The sequence below is a fragment of the Dicentrarchus labrax genome, unplaced genomic scaffold (genome assembly GCF_905237075.1).
Source record: "Dicentrarchus labrax unplaced genomic scaffold, dlabrax2021, whole genome shotgun sequence".
Lineage (NCBI taxonomy): Eukaryota > Metazoa > Chordata > Actinopteri > Moronidae > Dicentrarchus > Dicentrarchus labrax.
In genome coordinates this window covers 13,855,976-13,873,886 of record NW_026136722.1, presented here as the reverse complement: position 1 = coordinate 13,873,886, position 17,911 = coordinate 13,855,976, and the positions used below count along the sequence as shown (strand labels likewise).

General features: G+C 41.4%; 3 protein-coding genes across 6 annotated transcripts; 2 read left to right on the top strand and 1 right to left on the bottom strand.

Moving 5' to 3' along the window:
* The first annotated feature begins 130 nt into the window (after positions 1-130).
* si:ch73-141c7.1 (coenzyme Q-binding protein COQ10 homolog, mitochondrial) lies at positions 131-3,204 on the top strand. The gene is made up of 5 exons (XM_051387454.1): positions 131-345; positions 908-1,060; positions 1,393-1,585; positions 1,757-1,858; positions 2,725-3,204. Exons 1-5 carry the CDS (start codon positions 242-244, stop codon positions 2,875-2,877), a joined length of 705 nt encoding a protein of 234 aa, XP_051243414.1. The 5' UTR covers positions 131-241; the 3' UTR covers positions 2,878-3,204.
* A 1,257-nt stretch (positions 3,205-4,461) lies between these two features.
* On the top strand, positions 4,462-5,634 carry LOC127356046 (complement C1q-like protein 2). The gene is made up of 3 exons (XM_051387455.1): positions 4,462-4,773; positions 4,887-5,021; positions 5,109-5,634. The coding sequence occupies exons 1-3, from the start codon at positions 4,512-4,514 to the stop codon at positions 5,393-5,395; spliced, it is 684 nt and encodes a 227-aa protein (XP_051243415.1). The 5' UTR covers positions 4,462-4,511; the 3' UTR covers positions 5,396-5,634.
* A 1,555-nt stretch (positions 5,635-7,189) lies between these two features.
* mylk5 (myosin, light chain kinase 5) lies at positions 7,190-17,447 on the bottom strand. 4 transcript variants are annotated; one of them, XM_051387448.1, is made up of 17 exons: positions 16,915-17,447; positions 15,125-15,274; positions 14,568-14,801; positions 14,249-14,431; positions 13,748-13,783; positions 12,552-12,679; positions 12,264-12,417; positions 11,865-12,176; positions 11,669-11,777; positions 11,134-11,337; positions 10,831-11,048; positions 10,344-10,467; positions 9,393-9,545; positions 9,181-9,310; positions 9,013-9,100; positions 8,733-8,873; positions 7,190-7,646 (listed from the first exon to the last, which is right to left on the bottom strand). In XM_051387448.1, the coding sequence occupies exons 1-17, from the start codon at positions 17,048-17,050 to the stop codon at positions 7,441-7,443; spliced, it is 2,706 nt and encodes a 901-aa protein (XP_051243408.1). In that variant the 5' UTR covers positions 17,051-17,447; the 3' UTR covers positions 7,190-7,440. The 4 variants fall into 4 exon arrangements, with proteins under 4 accessions (XP_051243408.1, XP_051243409.1, XP_051243410.1 ...); XM_051387449.1 differs by having other exon boundaries at positions 14,628-14,801; XM_051387450.1 differs by having other exon boundaries at positions 14,649-14,801; positions 16,915-17,446.
* Positions 17,448-17,911: the final 464 nt, after the last annotated feature.

The window sequence follows — 17,911 nt, the reverse complement described above, 5'->3', positions numbered from 1 at the left end:
CATTTAGGAACACTACCTTTATCACTATCACCTATAAGCTACCAGTGTGAGCTTTGTGAACCCTTCTCGCTGATTGGCCAGAGTCAATGGCGCCTCCTGTTGCGTCACTGCTGTCATTAATGGGCGAGTGGAGCGGCTCATCAGTCAGAACAAAGCCGGGTCGGTGCCGCTGCTGCTGGGGCCAAAATACCGACGTCTCTCCCACGAACCTGGATTAGTTTTTTTAAACTCAAACTTCACCATGGCCAACAAGACGACTCCTCTCCTCTTTAAGGCGCTACTGGACGTGTCTGAAGCGCACTCTTCAAAAGTTGTGCGAGGGAAGACAAACCGAGCGAATATCAGGTGAGTGATAATGCTAATGTAAGGGGGCTTCCCCACAGAGATGCGTTCAGGTGAAAACACTGAGTAAAGGTCATTTGGGCTGTGTTTAGTCAGTCAGAGGTTATCGAAATGTGGCTGTTGGTTGTATTCAGTTTGTTTACTTACATATCCGGACATGTTAGGCTGCTTTTAATGAATACTAGACTTAATTTCTAGTGTTTGAGAAGTGTGAAGCAGCAACCGCGGGACTTTTCCTCCCTGTGGTGGTAGATTTGGTTTTTATTCAATGAGCTGCCGGTAGATGTATCTGCAGGGAAATGTTAAAACACTGAGGTAGTTATTAACTTCATCAGATATTTAAAATTCAGAATACTGTTCTGTGTTATGAATGCTTTACTTTCTCTTTAAAGAACTGTAGCTCATATATTCAAACAGTGTGAATTTACAGCATATAAAATGTGAATGAACTAGCTGGTACTAGATGGCACAGGACTCACACTCACTGAGTAAACCTGGGATGTTCTTTGTCTATTTCCCACAAATTAATGAATGTGTTCCCATATATGTAATGTCCTCTCCTTAGACACTTGGGCTCCTGTGGGGCCCTGGTAGCGAGAAGGGCCAGCCTGCCTCTCTGCCCCGCCGTCCCCATCAGTACACCCAGCCGCAGCTTCATCAACCTGGCTGCTCCCATCGCCACCCGCAGGATGGAGTACACCGAGTGCCGGACATTAGGGTGAGTGTCCCGATATATAACATCCAACAAAATCACTGAAATAAGATCACTGTAATCATTTATGTATATGGTAAGGTATAGATAGATAAATCTGCATGTATTTAATTTAAATGGAGTTGCAAATCAAGCAGCTTTTGCTTGATTTCAGCTTCTCAGATATGAGGATTTGTTGCTTTTTTGTCTTGTATGAGACTTTACCAAATGTCCTTGTTCTTTGGGCTATTTTTCATTATTTTCTGATAATTTATAGAAAAAATTATTAATCCAGACTCTATCTGTATTGAAATGATATCTCACTGTGTGTGCGTCTGTCGTCATGTCTCTGTGCTCAGGTATACTCCAGAGCAGATGTACAATGTGGTGGCCGGTGTGGACCAGTACCAGCACTTTGTTCCCTGGTGTAAGAAGTCTAGGGTCATTAAGGGACGAAATGGGGATGTCCAGGCGGAGCTAGAAATAGGTTTCCCCCCCATCGTGGAGCGCTACACCTCCGAGGTCACCGTCGTCCCGAACCACAAAGTCAGGGTAAGAGAAAACAACCGTAACAAGTAACTACCTCATCAGTGTATGAATTGATTCTTCATTCTGTGCTCCTCTTTAAAGATTATAACAGCTTTGTCTGGGCTTTGACTCAGGGTAAGGCTCATTGCCTTTTGGTTGTCAGCGATAAATAATGGGTAATTTCTTTTGAAACAGGCCGTGTGCACTGATGGATCCCTATTCAGCCACCTTGAAACAATATGGAGGTTTGCCCCTGGAGCCAAAGACCTGCCAGCCTCCTGCAAAGTGGAGTTCTATGTAAGTGTATAAGATAAAATTAACACCTGACCCTGAGAACCATGAGGACATTTGACATATGGAGAGATAGGGAAAAAGTAGAGTTCTGAAATCAAACTAGAATAGTGTACACAATGAACGGAATAAAATAGAATATTAACAAACCCACTGATCACAAATGTATAACTTTCCCATGGGACTTGAGAGATCAGAGTGCATGCTGAAGGATAAAATAATTCCAAGTATCTGATCCTGTACCATTGTGAATGGATTACTGGCTGGCGGAAGTGTTAAATAAAATCTCATTATGCTCTAAATTTAGTCTTGAGTAGCATGCTGGTGTCCTTTTTGAGGCCTGAAATAACTGTCAGGGCAGGGAACAGTGTTAAGGAGGTGCTGACAGGAGTTTGACCTCAGTGTTGGCTCAGATTACCTCAGGGTCAGCCAGGAAGTGGTCTGATTCTAGTAGAACATGTTAAGACTTATTATCAGTGAACACCTGAAGGAAGTAAAGTCTGAGCATTTCTTTCCTTGCCAATGCTGAGTCTGATACTTGAACTTTGAGTGTCGGCCAATACCGAGTGCCAATCCAATACTGGTTGTTTAGATTGGTTAGGGTTAAAGTGAGAATATCTGGGTAAGCCAATCAGAGTCGGGCAGAGAGTAGGGCAGGTCATGACTTTGCCATCCTGGGGGAAAAAATAGCAAACAAGGACAGGCGGTATCGGAACAAGTCCACTGTCAAAAACACATTTTAAATCTACCAACTTAAGTAACCACAGAACTGACAGAGATATGGGTCTATATTCAGATACTTTCAAGACATCAGTTCTGAAATAAAGAGTCTCTCAAACTGTTAGCTAACATGTCCGTCCCCCTTCCTGCAGGTGTCATTTGAGTTCAGGTCTCTTCTGCACTCTCAGCTGGCCAGCGTGTTCTTTGACGAAGTGGTTAAGCAGATGGTCGGTGCCTTCGAGTCACGAGCAGCTACGCTTTACAGAGCCCAACAGGAGGCGCCATTGAGGCGGCGGTCGACATGAGGCGCCCCCCTTCTTTCCTCCCTTTCATCCAGTTCCACTTTGACTATCAACCAAACCCTGCTCTATCTACTATCAACACTTACACAGGAGACTGGATCTTCTTTTTGCACTTACTCATATCTTATATTAAATTTGATATGCACATGGAATATACTTAAAACTATTTATCTGGAAGCCACAAGCTAAATTATTTACTTTCTTGTACATATATATATTTATTTTAGGGATATGAATAAATGCATGGTTTCAAATTCTAATGTTGAACACAGATGTTTTCTTTGTAAAATTGTGGGTCAGTGGAATAAAAAAGAACTTATTTTGGTAAAACTATGTCCAAGCGTCATTTATACTATCTATTTTTTTAAGTTCACATTTCCAGTGTAGTTTAATTAATGTATGTGTAACTGCTTATTTGTTATGTTTGAGCAAGAGTAATGGACAAAAGCATGTGGTTCAGGAACGGTTGTGAAAGCACATTACCACTGACCCGAGGCTACAGTTAGCACAACAACAAAACAACTAGCTTTACTCTCTAGGTGGTTGTCTGTTTTCTGTTTTAATGTTAAGAAACTTGTAAAAGCACATGTGGTGCTGATTTCACAACTCGTGACCATTTTAACAGCTTAAAGTACGAGGTAAACAAGACACATACAGCACATACTGAAACGTGGGGCACATGCAGACAACACGAGCTCACAGATCAAAGATGTGATATTTTTAATGGTTTTTGTGTAGGAACAAACTAGAAAATAAATGACTTAAATCTTGATTACTTAAATTATTTAGTTGACTAATTTGGGCTTTCACAAAGAAAGAACATTGTTTAAACTAATTCTGTGAAAATGGAAAGAATATTTGAGTCATTGAACAAACAAGTAAAGACATTTACTAAATGGATCATGCAAGTTCATTGTGAAAGTATGCAACACTATTTTATTCAAATGAGACAAAAAGTTCCAAAAACAACACATTTCAGCTTCTAAGTAATACCTTGAGTCTAATTTAATATATAATTACTATATTGATGATTTGCAGTATGAATATTTACATCAGTAACAGTGTCAGTATACAGCACTGAACAAACAAACAAGTACCAACAATGCACCATTTAAAAAAAAGAATCATAATAATGTAGGCCAATTAAAGGATCCCTACAGTGACTTTGGTTTATTTCCATTTTATTTATAAAGTAAGGCGAGGCTTGTATTGTAACTGTACATTTGGCCTTTCAGTTCACTGTTAACCAGGGTGCAGTCTGACATTTATGGGCAGGGCTATCAAACTGCAGAACGCCCTGTTTGAAAAAGTTTGCTAAATCAATATCATCTTTTAAATAATAATCACATTTCTTTGGACTTGATTTATGGAAGTCTTTATTACTTTAGGCCTGTAAAGCCCTTTGTAAACTTTGCCTTACAGTAACATGCTGTATTTGAACAAACTGTATTAAAATCATTAATCAGCTATTGGACTTTGGTGTGTTTTCCCAACTCTCTCAACTAAAATGCCAATAAAGACTACAGTTTTTTTATAAACGGGTTTTTCGTGTTTTGCACAATGTCACATTGAGTATAAAAGGAGGAGCTATTGACAGGGAAACACTGCAGAGAAGCAGGGATTTCTAAACCACAAGGATGAAGAAGATTGCGGTCCTGGTTCTAGCGTTCAGCTGCTGTCTATCTGAAGCGCAAGTCAATGAAAACAATGACAAAGCCTGTCAGTGCTCAGGATCAAGCAGTTGCTGTGAAATCTACTCCCTAACTTCCATAACTCAAAGCCTGGGAGCAATGGGAGAGAAAGTTGCAAACATGGCGGAAAAAATAACACTCCTGGAGGCTAAGTTGCAAAACACTGAAAAAGAGGTCCTGGAGCTGCGGAGCCTGAGTCTGACCGGAGGTAATACAGAGCAAGTTTTATTGGATATAATAATGTGATGTAATAATGGGATATAATTCTTCCCTTTATTAATTCTTACCTCTGATGTGTTTGTGGTAATTTGATTCTCTCAGGCAAACCTCAGGTGGCCTTTTCTGCAGCGCTCAGAGATTCTGGCTCTGGAAACACTGGACCTTTCACCACTGCTACCCCACTGCAGTATAAGAAAGTCTTCTCCAACACTGGCAATAACTACAATCCTTCAACAGGTAGAGTATGCTAGATAGGGAAAGTCATCTGGGGAGAGAGACAAATGAGAACTCGTGAAATTTAAACCATTCTCTTTGTTCTGGCAGGCATTTTCACAGCAATGGTCAAAGGAATGTACTTCTTTCGATTCTCCATGTTCAACAACCTCAATGCTGTCCCCAGCTCTGTTGTGAGCCTCATGAAGAACGGTGTCCGGCTCACATCTGTCTGGGACACCTCAGGGACTGACGGCAACGACATGGGCAGCAACGCTGTGGTCATCCCCCTCGAGGTGGGAGACAATGTGTATGCAGAGCTCCAGGCAAACAGGATAGTCTATGATGACACCATGAACTACAACACCTTCAGTGGTTTTCTGCTCTTCACTATGTGATTCAAACAACATGATTTCAGGTCTGCCTGGGTCTTCTTGCTTTGACAGTAAAAGGAATATCTAACTTTATTTATTCTGCTAACTCGTAGCATGGGAAGTAAAATCTGTGGAAAAACTAGTCACACGCAAGCCATGTGCTGTGTATGGATTTAGTTTAAGAAATACACATTATGAAGTGTAAATGTAATTAAACATTGTAATATGATAATATCTGGGAATAAAAATTAATATTAAGCTTTCTCTGCACAATGTCTGTGTTTCTACTTTCATCTCATAATATGTTCTGGTTATTTCTATTGAAGGTGAAAATGCACATAAGAATGGTATGTGTGTAGATGATGGTGATGGTTTGTATTTATGCATTATTGTTTTGAAAACATACACAGAATCTACCCTTGAGCAATAATTTGGCACAGTAAAAGGTCCCTGGGTCCTCTGGGCAAACTTTTTGCCAGGCTTGTCAGCTTTGTAGACGAAGGTAATTATGCTTTATTGAGGATCTGTAATAAAAGAAAAATGTCATGTTGCTTGAGGACCAAAAAACATCTATTATGTAACCCCACGGGCCAATTTAGTGAGCTGTGTTACCTTTCACCAGGGACACATATCATCTACATCTTCCCCATGGATATGTTGTTTTGTGCAATAGAACTTGTCAAAAGACTTTATTGCCGAGCACCATTGTAAAGCTACGGACAGTCAGTTGTAAACAGACTCGTACTTCCGCCACAACTACTTCCTGAGTGCGTTAAACACCAGAACCTTTGAAAGTAAGAGCACACTGCAATATTAAAGGCTACTTGATGCGCTCCCCACCTCAGGACAAACATCTTTTGTGTTATTTTTAATTTCAATTTGTCAAGATTTAACAAGATACATGATAAATCATATAGAAAATATAAAATAAAATATATGACCGACAGCCTGATTTCATGCAGGCAGTGTGTGTGTCTTTGTATGCTTTCATGCACAATGTGCAATTGGCTACAGCTGCAAATGGACTATAATGCTGAATGCATGTAGCAACTTTTAAAAACTACATTTTTAATGGATTTAGGCATCATGGTCAAAGTAAGTGATTGTAAACTACATGAGTGTGCCATCAGAGCGGAAGTGCTTTCATGTGGTGTTGTATGTAGACAAAATAGCTATAACGTTAATAGCTGTCAGGTCTTTCTCAAAATACAAAGTTCAAAGCCATAATGTAACAGTATCCCGGAGTACATCACAACGTCATTTTATGTATCTGTTCATAACAGCAGTTGCATCTGTAAGGAAAATGTCAGTGTGAGATACTCTTGAGAGCTCTTACAGATTATCCTGTTTATTTAATTCATGCATCAGTACTGTCTAGCCCAGTGGTTCCAACATGTTTCCTTTAGGAACCACCTTTCTATCATTTAGTTAACTGACGACCCCTGACTAAGTGACTTATAGTTTATGGATATTTAATATTATATATGAACCCAAACAATGAACTCATTAACTACAAGAAGTTTGTTTTATACAATTCTCTGTCTGTAATACATACTTAATATACTACTTTTTTTTGACAAATTCATTGTCCCTGGTGTTTGAATAACTAGAAAAAGCCACCATTAGGAACCTCATGACGAACTCACATCTTCACTATGTGATTCAAACAGCATCATTTTAGGCCTCTTAGCTTTTCAAAAAGGATATATCAATTTATTCTTATTTCCAGCTGAATTGACTTGGGTCAAAGTAAGAAATAGATTAGTGGTTTTAGCTGAAACAACACGTTGTTTAAGACAGTGAATAACCATAGTCCCATGAAGAAATATCAGCCTTTATCTATATAGTAACTCTGTAACAATATTCATCTGTTCATACAATTTGTACAGTAATACATGTATATTTCCAGCCACAGTACAAGATGTACAGTTTGGTCCCCTTCTGTATTAAAACAGGAATGTACAATACAACTGTTGAAGGCAGTCAAGAACATTATGTTTATATATATATATATATATATATATATATATATATATTTATCTCTGTATACATGAGCAGATATTATGAATCTACTCTGGAACAGTGAGTTTAGCTGAGCATGAGGTCTCCCCATGGTCATTGGTGGCTCTACAGGTGTAAACGTTGGTGTCCCCTGGGCCAACTTTGGCTAGGACCAGGGTGCAGCGGCCATCTTCCTCATACTCTATCTGCACTGTGGGTGACTCCACCACAGGCTCTTCCGCACACAGCCACACCACCTCTGGGTCAGGATATCCTGCCAAGATAAACGGAAGGGGTGAGGACAGGGGCAATAGGCAGTATTTCTGAAATGAAGCAAAACTACAACATATTGTTTTTAAGTCTTTTAGGGGAAGTTAAAGTCAAGTTGGGTTGATCGCAGCCTCTCTGTGGTTTGTTTACACAGCCCGTCTGTCCCATGTGCAGCTGAGTAGAGTGACTGAAACTCTTTTCAGTTTCTGAATGAGGTTATGATGTTACAATGTGATATGCAAAGTAAAAAAAAAATAGTATGGTGAGTGATAGCAACATTATGATTGTTTCTGGTTAAACAAAATGTCTCTGTAGGTATCTTTGTCAGGCAAGTTGAGCATGTCAGTAGCAAAAACAAGCACTCTTAGTGGAAATACTTTAACGGCCCCCAGGGATTAGCATTAGTTTACGTTGCAGCCATTGCAGCATTTTTGCATCTAACTCTGTGAATTAAGGGTTAATTTGGACCAAACCAGTGTTACTGTTGGAAAGACTGTGGAAAGACAAACAAAGACAGTTCAGTCAGCCAACTCACGTTTGGAATGTTTATTAAGCAGTATAGCATATTTAGATTTTGGCGTCTAGGTTCCGACCTCATCACTCCCCGCAGATATGTTTACATAGAGATATTGGGGAGTGATGCGCAAATACCTTAACCCCCAGTCAGAGCCTACAGGTGGATGCTGGGGTGGTGGTGGGGCTTACAGCGCAGCAGGCAGCAATAGCTTATAGAGCAGCAGCAGCAATACGGATGCAGGGCAACAGCGGCATTGACAGAGCAGAGGGTGAGCTGGGAAATTGTGCAGTTTAAATAGACAGCCAAAGTGGAAGGGTGCGCTTGGTTAGTGATTATGGAATAAGCCTTATTCCACATGTCATGTGTGTAATCAGCGCAGCTCGAGTTGACCTGCTTGAACTAGCTCGCAGCCTTCGCTCCATTTTTTGTAAGTATTATTCCTGTCCTATTGTTCTGGTCTATGATTATTGGGCTCTAGTGCAGCATCCAGTGGCTGTATTAAAATGTTACAAAGAGGAACACAGGTATTGCTTGAGCTCTTGAAAGAAGTCTTCAAGAAGAGAAGTTGTGTACCTGTGAGGTGACATGAGAGACGGGCACTGGATCCCTGAGCAACTGTCTGGTCCTCCAGGCTCTGGGTGAACTGGGGTGGCTCCTGCATCTTGCGCTCCAGAGACTGCAGGGCATGGGCTGCCTCTGGGCTCAGGGGTGAGTCTGGGACAGAAGAGGGGGAGGAAGGAGGAACCAAATGAAAACGGGTGGGGGGGACCCCAGGACGGCTATACTACAAGGTTAAACAGTTCCTGATGGTCCTGATGAGATAATAAAAGAATGTAAAGAAAGAGTGTCTTACCCTCTCCAGGGCTGGTAGGAGATGCAGAGCTGTCACTTTTAGACAGCAGAGCCATTCTCTTCAGGGCCAACAAGGCCTTACCTGCTTTCTATTTAACAAAAAATGTCAAAAATCTGGAACAAACAACAAAAATAACACCTCAAAGACAAACATGAAAGTAAAAGTCACCTTCCACTTCTGCCTGGCTAGAAACCTCTTCATTTTCTCCTTGGACAGATTCTTGGTGGTGGCGAGATCTCTAGAGTCAAACGCTGCCATCCAAGGGTGAGCAAGTGCCTCTTCACAGGACATCCTCCGCCTGGGAAACACATAGAGTGTTATGTGGTTCAGTGAAAATGGTTTCTGGAGGCTGCGTTATAGCAGTTTGTTTATGAAATCACCTGGTATCCTTGTTGAGCAATGAGCTGATGAAATTCTTGGCCTCGTCTGTGATTTCATCAAAGCTCTCCTCGTCAAACTCCCACTGGGCAGCTGTGACCAAGGCCAGGGTCTCTGCATCGCTGTGACCCTGGAATGGAGACTCACCACTCAGTCTGAAGAGAAAAAAAGACAGCAGTGACAGCAGTGTCATTATATACTGACTGTTTCAACCTACATCCACCAGGTGGCATTAAAAGTCAGTAAAACATTCAAACAACAGGCAGTCGATCCACCAGCACAGCCCTATCAATCTATTATGTTTTATTACGTTTCTAAAAGTGGTTACCAAGACTTGCAGTTGGTCAAGGGCCTTCTGACTGACAGTGAAAGTGGATTAGGCCAGTTTGATGTACATGGGTGCAACTGACTAAATCCTAGTTCCCAGGCGCTGTTACAAAATCAGCTTTCACCAGTTTACATGGAAAGAAATATGCTGAATGTGCCTTTTGGGAAACAGTCTTATATGCTTTCATCCTGAGAGTTAGAAGTTTGATACCACTTATGTCTGTACGGCAAATCTGAAGCTGGTTAGCTTATCTTAGCATAAAGACTGGAAACAGAATCCACCTAACAGCACCTCTAAAGTTAACTGACTTATCCAGTTAGTTTGGTCTGTTGCAAGAACCATCGTGTAAAACCCAACCATGTCTTGGCTAGCTTTCTTGAGTACCAGGCAAGGCAGGTGGAGGCTCTAGCTTTAGAGGTGTTGACAGGTGGATTTGGTTCCCTTCGTGTAAAGCTACTCCAGCTGTTTCCCCCTTTTTCCAGTCAGTTGTGCTAAGCTAAGCTAACAGGCCGCTGGCTGTAGCTGTATAATTATTGTATAAACAAGAGAGTGGTATTTTCATCTAACTCTTGGCAAGACAGTGCATGTCAAACTATTCCTTTAACGTAGAAAGGGCTATACTCACAATATGTAACATATGACCCCAATGCTCCACATGTCAGTGGCCAAATCCACAGGCTCATAGTTGATCACTTCAGGTGCCACAAACTCTGGAGTCCCATGCATCACCTTCAGAGGCGTGCTGCCATCTGTTAAACATACAGTGCATAATTTGGTTAGTAAACATTAAAGGTCCAGTGTGTCGGATTTATGGCATCTGGCGGTGTAGTTGCTGTTTGCAAAGCCCTCGCCTTATCCTCCCATTCCAGGAGTAGGAGAAACTATGGTGACCACGGAAGGCCCTATTTACAGCCAGTGTTTAAATCTCTCGGGGCTACTATAAAAATATAGTGATTCAACATAGCGGCCTACATAGAAGAGAACCTGCTCCCTCTGTAGATAAAAACGGATCTTTCTAAGGTAATGAAAACACAACAAATCTTATTTTCAGGTGTATAGAGCCTTCAAAATATTACTCACTGGACCATTAAAGAGAGTTTCATTTCACATACCAAGCTTGCTGGCTAATCCGAAGTCAATGATCTTAACCGAGGTTCCAGTGGTGTCAACACACACAATATTTTCAGGTTTGAGGTCCAGATGGATAATATTCTGCTGATGCATGTAGGCAATCCCCTCCAGGATCTGCTGCATGTAGCGCACACTGGCAGGCTCAGTGTGTTCAAAGCTGTCGTCCACTATACGTTCAAACAGTTCCCCGCCTGCAATACTAAAGACAGTGACAGAAAATGGTTATTATAATTCTTTGTATAGAACCATATTTAACCCTTTTGGGCTTTCATGATGATACTTACAACTCCATGACCATGACCATCTCTGGCTTGTGATCGTATGCAGCGAGGCATTGAACCAGTTTGGGGTGGTGGAGGTAGTTCATCAACTCTATTTCTTTACGCGCAGCCTCCCTCTCCTTGGCTCGTCGGCCTTTGTAGAACTTCCCAGCACACACACGTCCTGTTACTTTGTGGGTCAGCTTGAACACCAGGCCGAACTTTCCCCTAATGAAGAGACGAGTTTCGTAATTTTAACCCTGGCTCTTAAGAAGAAAATGTAAATTGTGTCGTCATAGATCTTGAAAAGGGGGTAGTGTACTAAAGTGAACCCATCAGAAATAGAGACTGACAACAAAATGAATTCCTTTAGCTTTCAGTCAAGCAGAAAGAGTAGATTACATCTTTTACTAGAGCAGGACCATGTCTCTACATGCATATTTTTTAATCCTCTCACTGCTGCCTGAAACAACCCACACTAATAAAAGAAAGATGTTCACTTGAAATGTCAAGTGTTCTTGTGACACTATATCAGGTTGGTTCCTGACAGAATACTTACATTCCCAGTTTCTCCAGCAAATTGTAATGATCTGTGACTTTGTGGGAAGAGTCAATAGTGACACAGGTATAGGTTTGAGGGGCCTCCTCTTCTTGTGGTTTGTCTAAGTCTACACACAAAGACACAATAGCTGTAATTATATCATCATATTTGCCTCTATTTTTAATTGTGGCATCAATACCCCATATCACCTCACCTTTTTGCTCCATCCTGACCACTGGTGACACTGGCCCTGGCTCACTTACTCCCACTTCGTTGTAGGCCCTCACTCTGAAACAGTATTCCTGCTGAGGCTGCAGCCCAGAGCTCACTCTGTATGAGGTACTTTTACACTGAGCAGTGAGCTCGCTCCAGTCCCCAAGTTCAACACGTCCTTGGTTCTTTACCTCGACCACATAACCAAGGATGGCACTACCACCGTCGTAGCAGGGGCCCGACCAGGACAGCACAAGGCTGTTGGTAGAGATGAGGGAGATCACAGGACAGGAGGCAGGAGGCTGTGGCCTCTCTGGTGGGATAATGATGAAAAATGTGCTCAGGTAACTGCAAACTTACTTCAAATGGTCCTGACACTGCAGAGTGTGTGTTGTCTTACCTATGACGGAAAGGGTGAGCGTGTGTTGTGCTGAGTTCCTGCGGTCCTTCACTACAACAGTGTAGCGACCTGTGTGTTGTGGTTTAGCCTCTGCTAGAACCAGTGTACTGCTCTGATCAGTATTTTCTGACCATAGCTCTGGACCATCCACTATCTGCAGATATGTGTGTAAGAAAAAGAGAGAGAGGGAGAGGGAGAGGGAGATAAATACTGGGAAGCAATGGAGACAAATAACATTGGGATGGAAGAATATGGATATTTTGTAAACCAGCCTTAAAATTACATTACCTGGTCTTTGTTTCGTATCCAACAAGACACTACAGGGGGACTGCCGGTGAAACAACACGTCACTCGGGCAGTTTGTCCCACCTCCACTTTGATGTGCTGTGGAGGGTTTTTGAAATGTAACGTTGGACCTGCAAAGATAAAACAAAGTGAGCGTTTTGACTACGAGCCTGCCTGCTCATTGTAGTAGTATTGGTCGAGTTGAGAGACAGAGAAAATGTGTGATAGTGGAATGGGATTACGTGATCTGTGGTTTGTGCTGCAGTCTGAGACTGGAAGTGTGTTGCTTCCCCTGAGACCCTTATTATGTAGTATACACAGCAAGTGTCTCAAGTGGAAACAAATGCAAAACACAGATGACCTTCCTCACACAAGTACAACCAGTCCTTGTGTAATCAAGTGTACTAAACAGTGTTAAAATAATTAATTGAAGACACCTTTGCTTCCAGGCTCCAAAATATGTTTCACACTATTTACTTAAATCAATAGGCAAACACAGTCAGAAGACACATTTGCCTGTACCATATCATATAGTTATGTAATGTTACCATGCAATTACATTAGACCTGAAAATTCCATGTATGAGCTGGAGTCAATATCATCTCTCACACTGTCAATATTCAAATACTGTGGCATCAGGATGGTGAATTTGACTAGGCAATCTGATAAAATGATGTTCAAATAGCTTTATTATCAGTTTACCTTCTTAACAGGCAGTCAAATCCTCCTCTCCAGCCATCACTTATAGCTAATTCATAAAACCACATAAAAAACACCACTGCTTATCCTGCACTCAAAACAGACTCGCAGACCCTATTATGTGAGCTTTTCATTTTTTTTATTGTTGCAGCCTACACCCTCAGGTAAAGTTCCCCAGTATATGGGAGCACAATAGCCTAGAGCTTGACAACATTATAGCAAGAACAAAGGCTAAAAAAGAAGGTGTAGCTCCAGGACAAACCACAACAGCATCAAAAGCAACTCACACACAAACACACACACACACACACACACGCTAACACACAAAATAGACTGTAACGGATAGGTTGCATTAACAGGAGCAAGCCAAATCAAACATTATACCAGAGAACAGTGAGAAACCAAAGGGTGAGTGGATGATGGAAAGACAGGTGCACTGCTTAGAGATAGTGAGTGAGAAGGGAGAAAAAAAAAAAAAAAGATGTGTGTGTGTTCCTCACCTGTTCCTGAGTTGGCTCTCTTCTTTGGGATGACTTCTGCAGAGACAGATGAAGCGCAGGTAGGTTTTAGCAAGCCAGGATAGAGGTGTGGCTCTGCTCTTCTGTTCTATGGCTATCAGTTTACAGACTCAGCAAGTTTTACTGTACAGTGCACTGTCCACTTCCCTACATGGTGATCACTTGGGACTAAGGACTTTTAGTGGGTGTATCAAAAAGCTACATTGTTGTGGAAGTCCTGCAAAATTTCTTACTGGTATCAATGTTGCCTGACAACCAATCACACGAGGACTGGAAATGATGTGTTTCCTATTCATTTAAAAATAACATGGATATCCGGAAGAGGTTAAAACAATGGTAAAGAGGCCGATATATACTCCTGGTGCATCACAGCATATGAGGAAGGAAGCTGCAGTTTATATATTGTCATAAGCAATAAACTGAATAGTTAGAAACTAGCAAATCCTTTGTGCCTATGTGTGAAATGAATGGTTATCTGATTACCTTTTGGAGTTGAGACTGGGCTAAGCTTATCAGAGCCGGTTGGGGAGGTACAAATAGATCCTGTGAACTTCTGTAGCTCTTTTTTGGGAGACTGCGGTGATCGTCCATTCTCCATAATGCTCTTGGATGCAGAAGTGGGAATATTTGAGACGCGATTCTGCATGTCATAGATGGTTTCAAAGTCTGGATTGGTTTTCAGAAAGAGGAAAAGAAGAGACCACATAACATCAGAAATGAAACTGTGGCTTACTTCTACTTATTGTGATCAGGCAACTAACAGAATAGATATATTTATGTTGAACAAGGAACGCTGCATTACAACTTGCAGGAAACACGAGTGTGCTCTCAGCTGTGTATGAGGAGTTGAAAGATGTCCCACATGTCTCAGTGTCTCCCTCACCTCTGACGAACACAGCAGCGCAGCAGGATGTCTTCCCTGCACTGTTTTCTGCCAAACAGGTGTAGGCGCCAGCATCTTCTGGCAAAGACTCCCTCACCAAAAAACTTGTCTCCCTGCCGTTGAAGGAAGGATTCCCATAACGGGCCACCTCACCTGCCCATAAGAGCCAAGAAACAAACTAGAAACACTCCTACCAGTGTAATGGGCAATAAAGAACTATGAAGAGAAGGAATGTGAGAAAGGAAAGGCTGATACGATGCCAGATACTTGGAGAAAAGATGTTGATAATTGGTTAGATAAGGGAGAGAGCGATCCTCATAAACTGTAAATGACCAGTTTTAAAACCAAATGAGCTCTTGCTGTTTTTGTTTATTTAACGTATAACAGAGTAAATGAAATACAGACACTATGTTATGATTTGTTTATTTCCAGGGGTCAACATTCAACCCCAAGCAGTGTAAATGATCCCTGCTCACCATTGTGCAACCACGACACTTTGATTGGCTGACTTCCCGTGATAACCCCCCGCAGTATGATGTCACATCCTTCATCCACGCAGCAGTCCACCAGGGGCTCTATGAAGACGGGTGGATCCAGACGTTTACATGAGGAGAGGTTAAGAGACCCTGGAGGACGCCGTAAACAAGAGCAATGCAGGCACATCAAGGGTTTATAGTAAAATCGTTACCATTTCCTGATTTTGCAGAGGAGCAAATACCATAACCTCATGTAACTGCATCTATTAAGTCTAGTTTATACACCTAGTTTTAGAAAAAGTTCATTTTAGCCTTTCCCCATTTAATTTTGATCCTTGGTATAGATCCATAATGCAAATTCTGACCAAAAATGTTACACTATTGTGTTTTTTATATTAATTCACACAGAAAACTATTCTTCTTGTCTCGTGGTCTTGGTCTTGTCTCACTTGAAGTAAGTACTGCATTACTTGAAGTAACACCTGCTAGAAGTGCTACAGAGTATTTTCCATCCCCTCATCTACCATAACAAGTTCTCTTTTTTTGTTCTTTCTTTTCTCTCTTGTTAAACATGACATGAATTCAGGTCACCACTGCTCAGACAACACTGACATCAATATTCTGCCTTGATATAAAATACAAAGTTCATGGTAACTGTACTCTTTCTTGTGTCTTCCTATTTAAAAGTCTTTTTTACTTTCACTGAAATCAGAGCTAAATCCTTGAGGGAAGGGAATGTGTATTCCTAGGAACTGTACTCCCCCTGATCCAGTAAAGTTTCATGAATTGAAAGCAAATCACAGGCTGACACTGAGTGTTATGACCAGTATAATTAGTTGCCATCACAGAGGCCTGTCAGGTACTACAATACTTTAACTAAACATTGTTTAAAAGTTGAAATGCTGAAGTAAAGTCAATAACAATATACTAGTTATGGTTTAACAAAATTGGTATTTTACCAGCAAACTTTAGCCAGCGTTACAATGCTGGATTATTCACTGTAAAGCCTGATATTTGTCCACATGCACTGACTGCGCTTCAATCAAGCAACACTGAAAGGTGGATTTTCAAGTGTTTCTCACATCATGACTCTCTGACCTTTTTTTAGTTTACAAATTGAGAACTTGAAGCTTTTATTAGCAGTCAGCACTCAGCGGAACCAAAGGTTTATAGGTTGCTCTAAAAACCTTTAACTGCTGTTGAATATGAAACCGTGGTCAAGTTGGTAAGGCTGTTTTTTTTATCAGTTCCTGATGTTTAAGTAAAAGATACTATGCAAATATACATATATACAAATAATATACAAAAATATACAATATACATTGATCATGATCAATGTATATTGTAATGTGTATCAGATCACACATGATCCAGCTATAGAAAATGAATAAATGAACACTTTCGCTTTCACAGCAAAGGCCACAAGTTTATATTAGTTCAAACTAATGAGAAAGAAAGGAAGTGTGCTCTCAACTTTTCAGAGCATAAATAAATTGCTGTTCAGCGTGGGCTGACATGAGAGGTCCCCAACACAATAAACAATCAGATTTGGACAAGGACATTAGGTTCAAAAGCAACAAACTTAGAAGTGTGTTATCTCAGTTTCACTTTATACACCAGCAGAAATCAAGCAAATTTGTTGTAGTCTGTTTGCAGTGCAAGAGGCATCACCATGTGCAGACTTGCCTATTCAAATACTGACATTTAAAACATAGTATAAGGCACCAGTTGAGTAAACACACACCCTTAAATTATTAATCTTCTCTCTCCCTCTCTCATGCAACCCTTACCTGTGTCAGTACATTTGTCTGAAGTCCTGGTGTCTGTAGTTCCCAGCCCATTCCCTGGTGCAGACGATGCACAGGGAGGCTTGATGTGCATCCTGAAGGTTGACACATATCGCTGTTTGCTGTTATCACCATTCATTTCTGTGTTAGACCTCCCCAGTCTTTGAACGGAACAGCAACAAATAATTTACACAGTCATTGCCCAAGCTGATTATCACACTTCCTTTCTTTGTCACTGCTGTGTGAGCCTCTGCTGCTTGATCTGCCTCTCTCTTCTGTAAAAGCAACACTCTGTCTCTCTATTTCTCACTCCACGCAAAGCCACTGCAGCTCTGCCCTCACTCACTCCTCACACTTCTCTGCACATGTCTGAGCCCTCTTTTCTCACCCTCCCCTGATCTACACTAACTCCACCTACATCACAAATCTTTCTGTTTTAGCTCTGTTTAGTTTTAGTTTTTGGCCTTCTCAGGCAGGCCATGCATCTCCTTATCTCTCCAGAATCACTCTAGGATCCCCCACCCACTATTCAAACCCCTGTCTTTATAACCATTGCCTAACAGACAAACACACTACACATAAACAAGGAAAGACAGAAAGGGGGAGAGCGGGAAGAAAGGGGATGGGCTTATCTTCCCACCCAGCCAAAGGTCATATTTTGTGATGTTTGTTGAATGCGCTGCCGTTTATCGATTTTACTGTTTGCCCTCTCACTTATCAATGCTGCAACTGAACTTTGTGATGCCAGTGACATAGCAAAGGTTCATTTCACGCCTCACAGTTGTAAAGCTGTGATTGTCAAGAACAGGCTTGTAAATCCTACGTGACTTTAGGTTTGAGCGCCTGCCCTGGTACAGTATATCCCTGCACACACAAGGTGGCCGTTTCTAAGGTAACAGCGTCCCTTCGACAGATCCACCTGCTGCTATGGCAACAAGAGATGTCTCAAGAGTGGCCTGCTGTTGTTCTCACGATGAACATATGTTGTTGAGACGGTCAA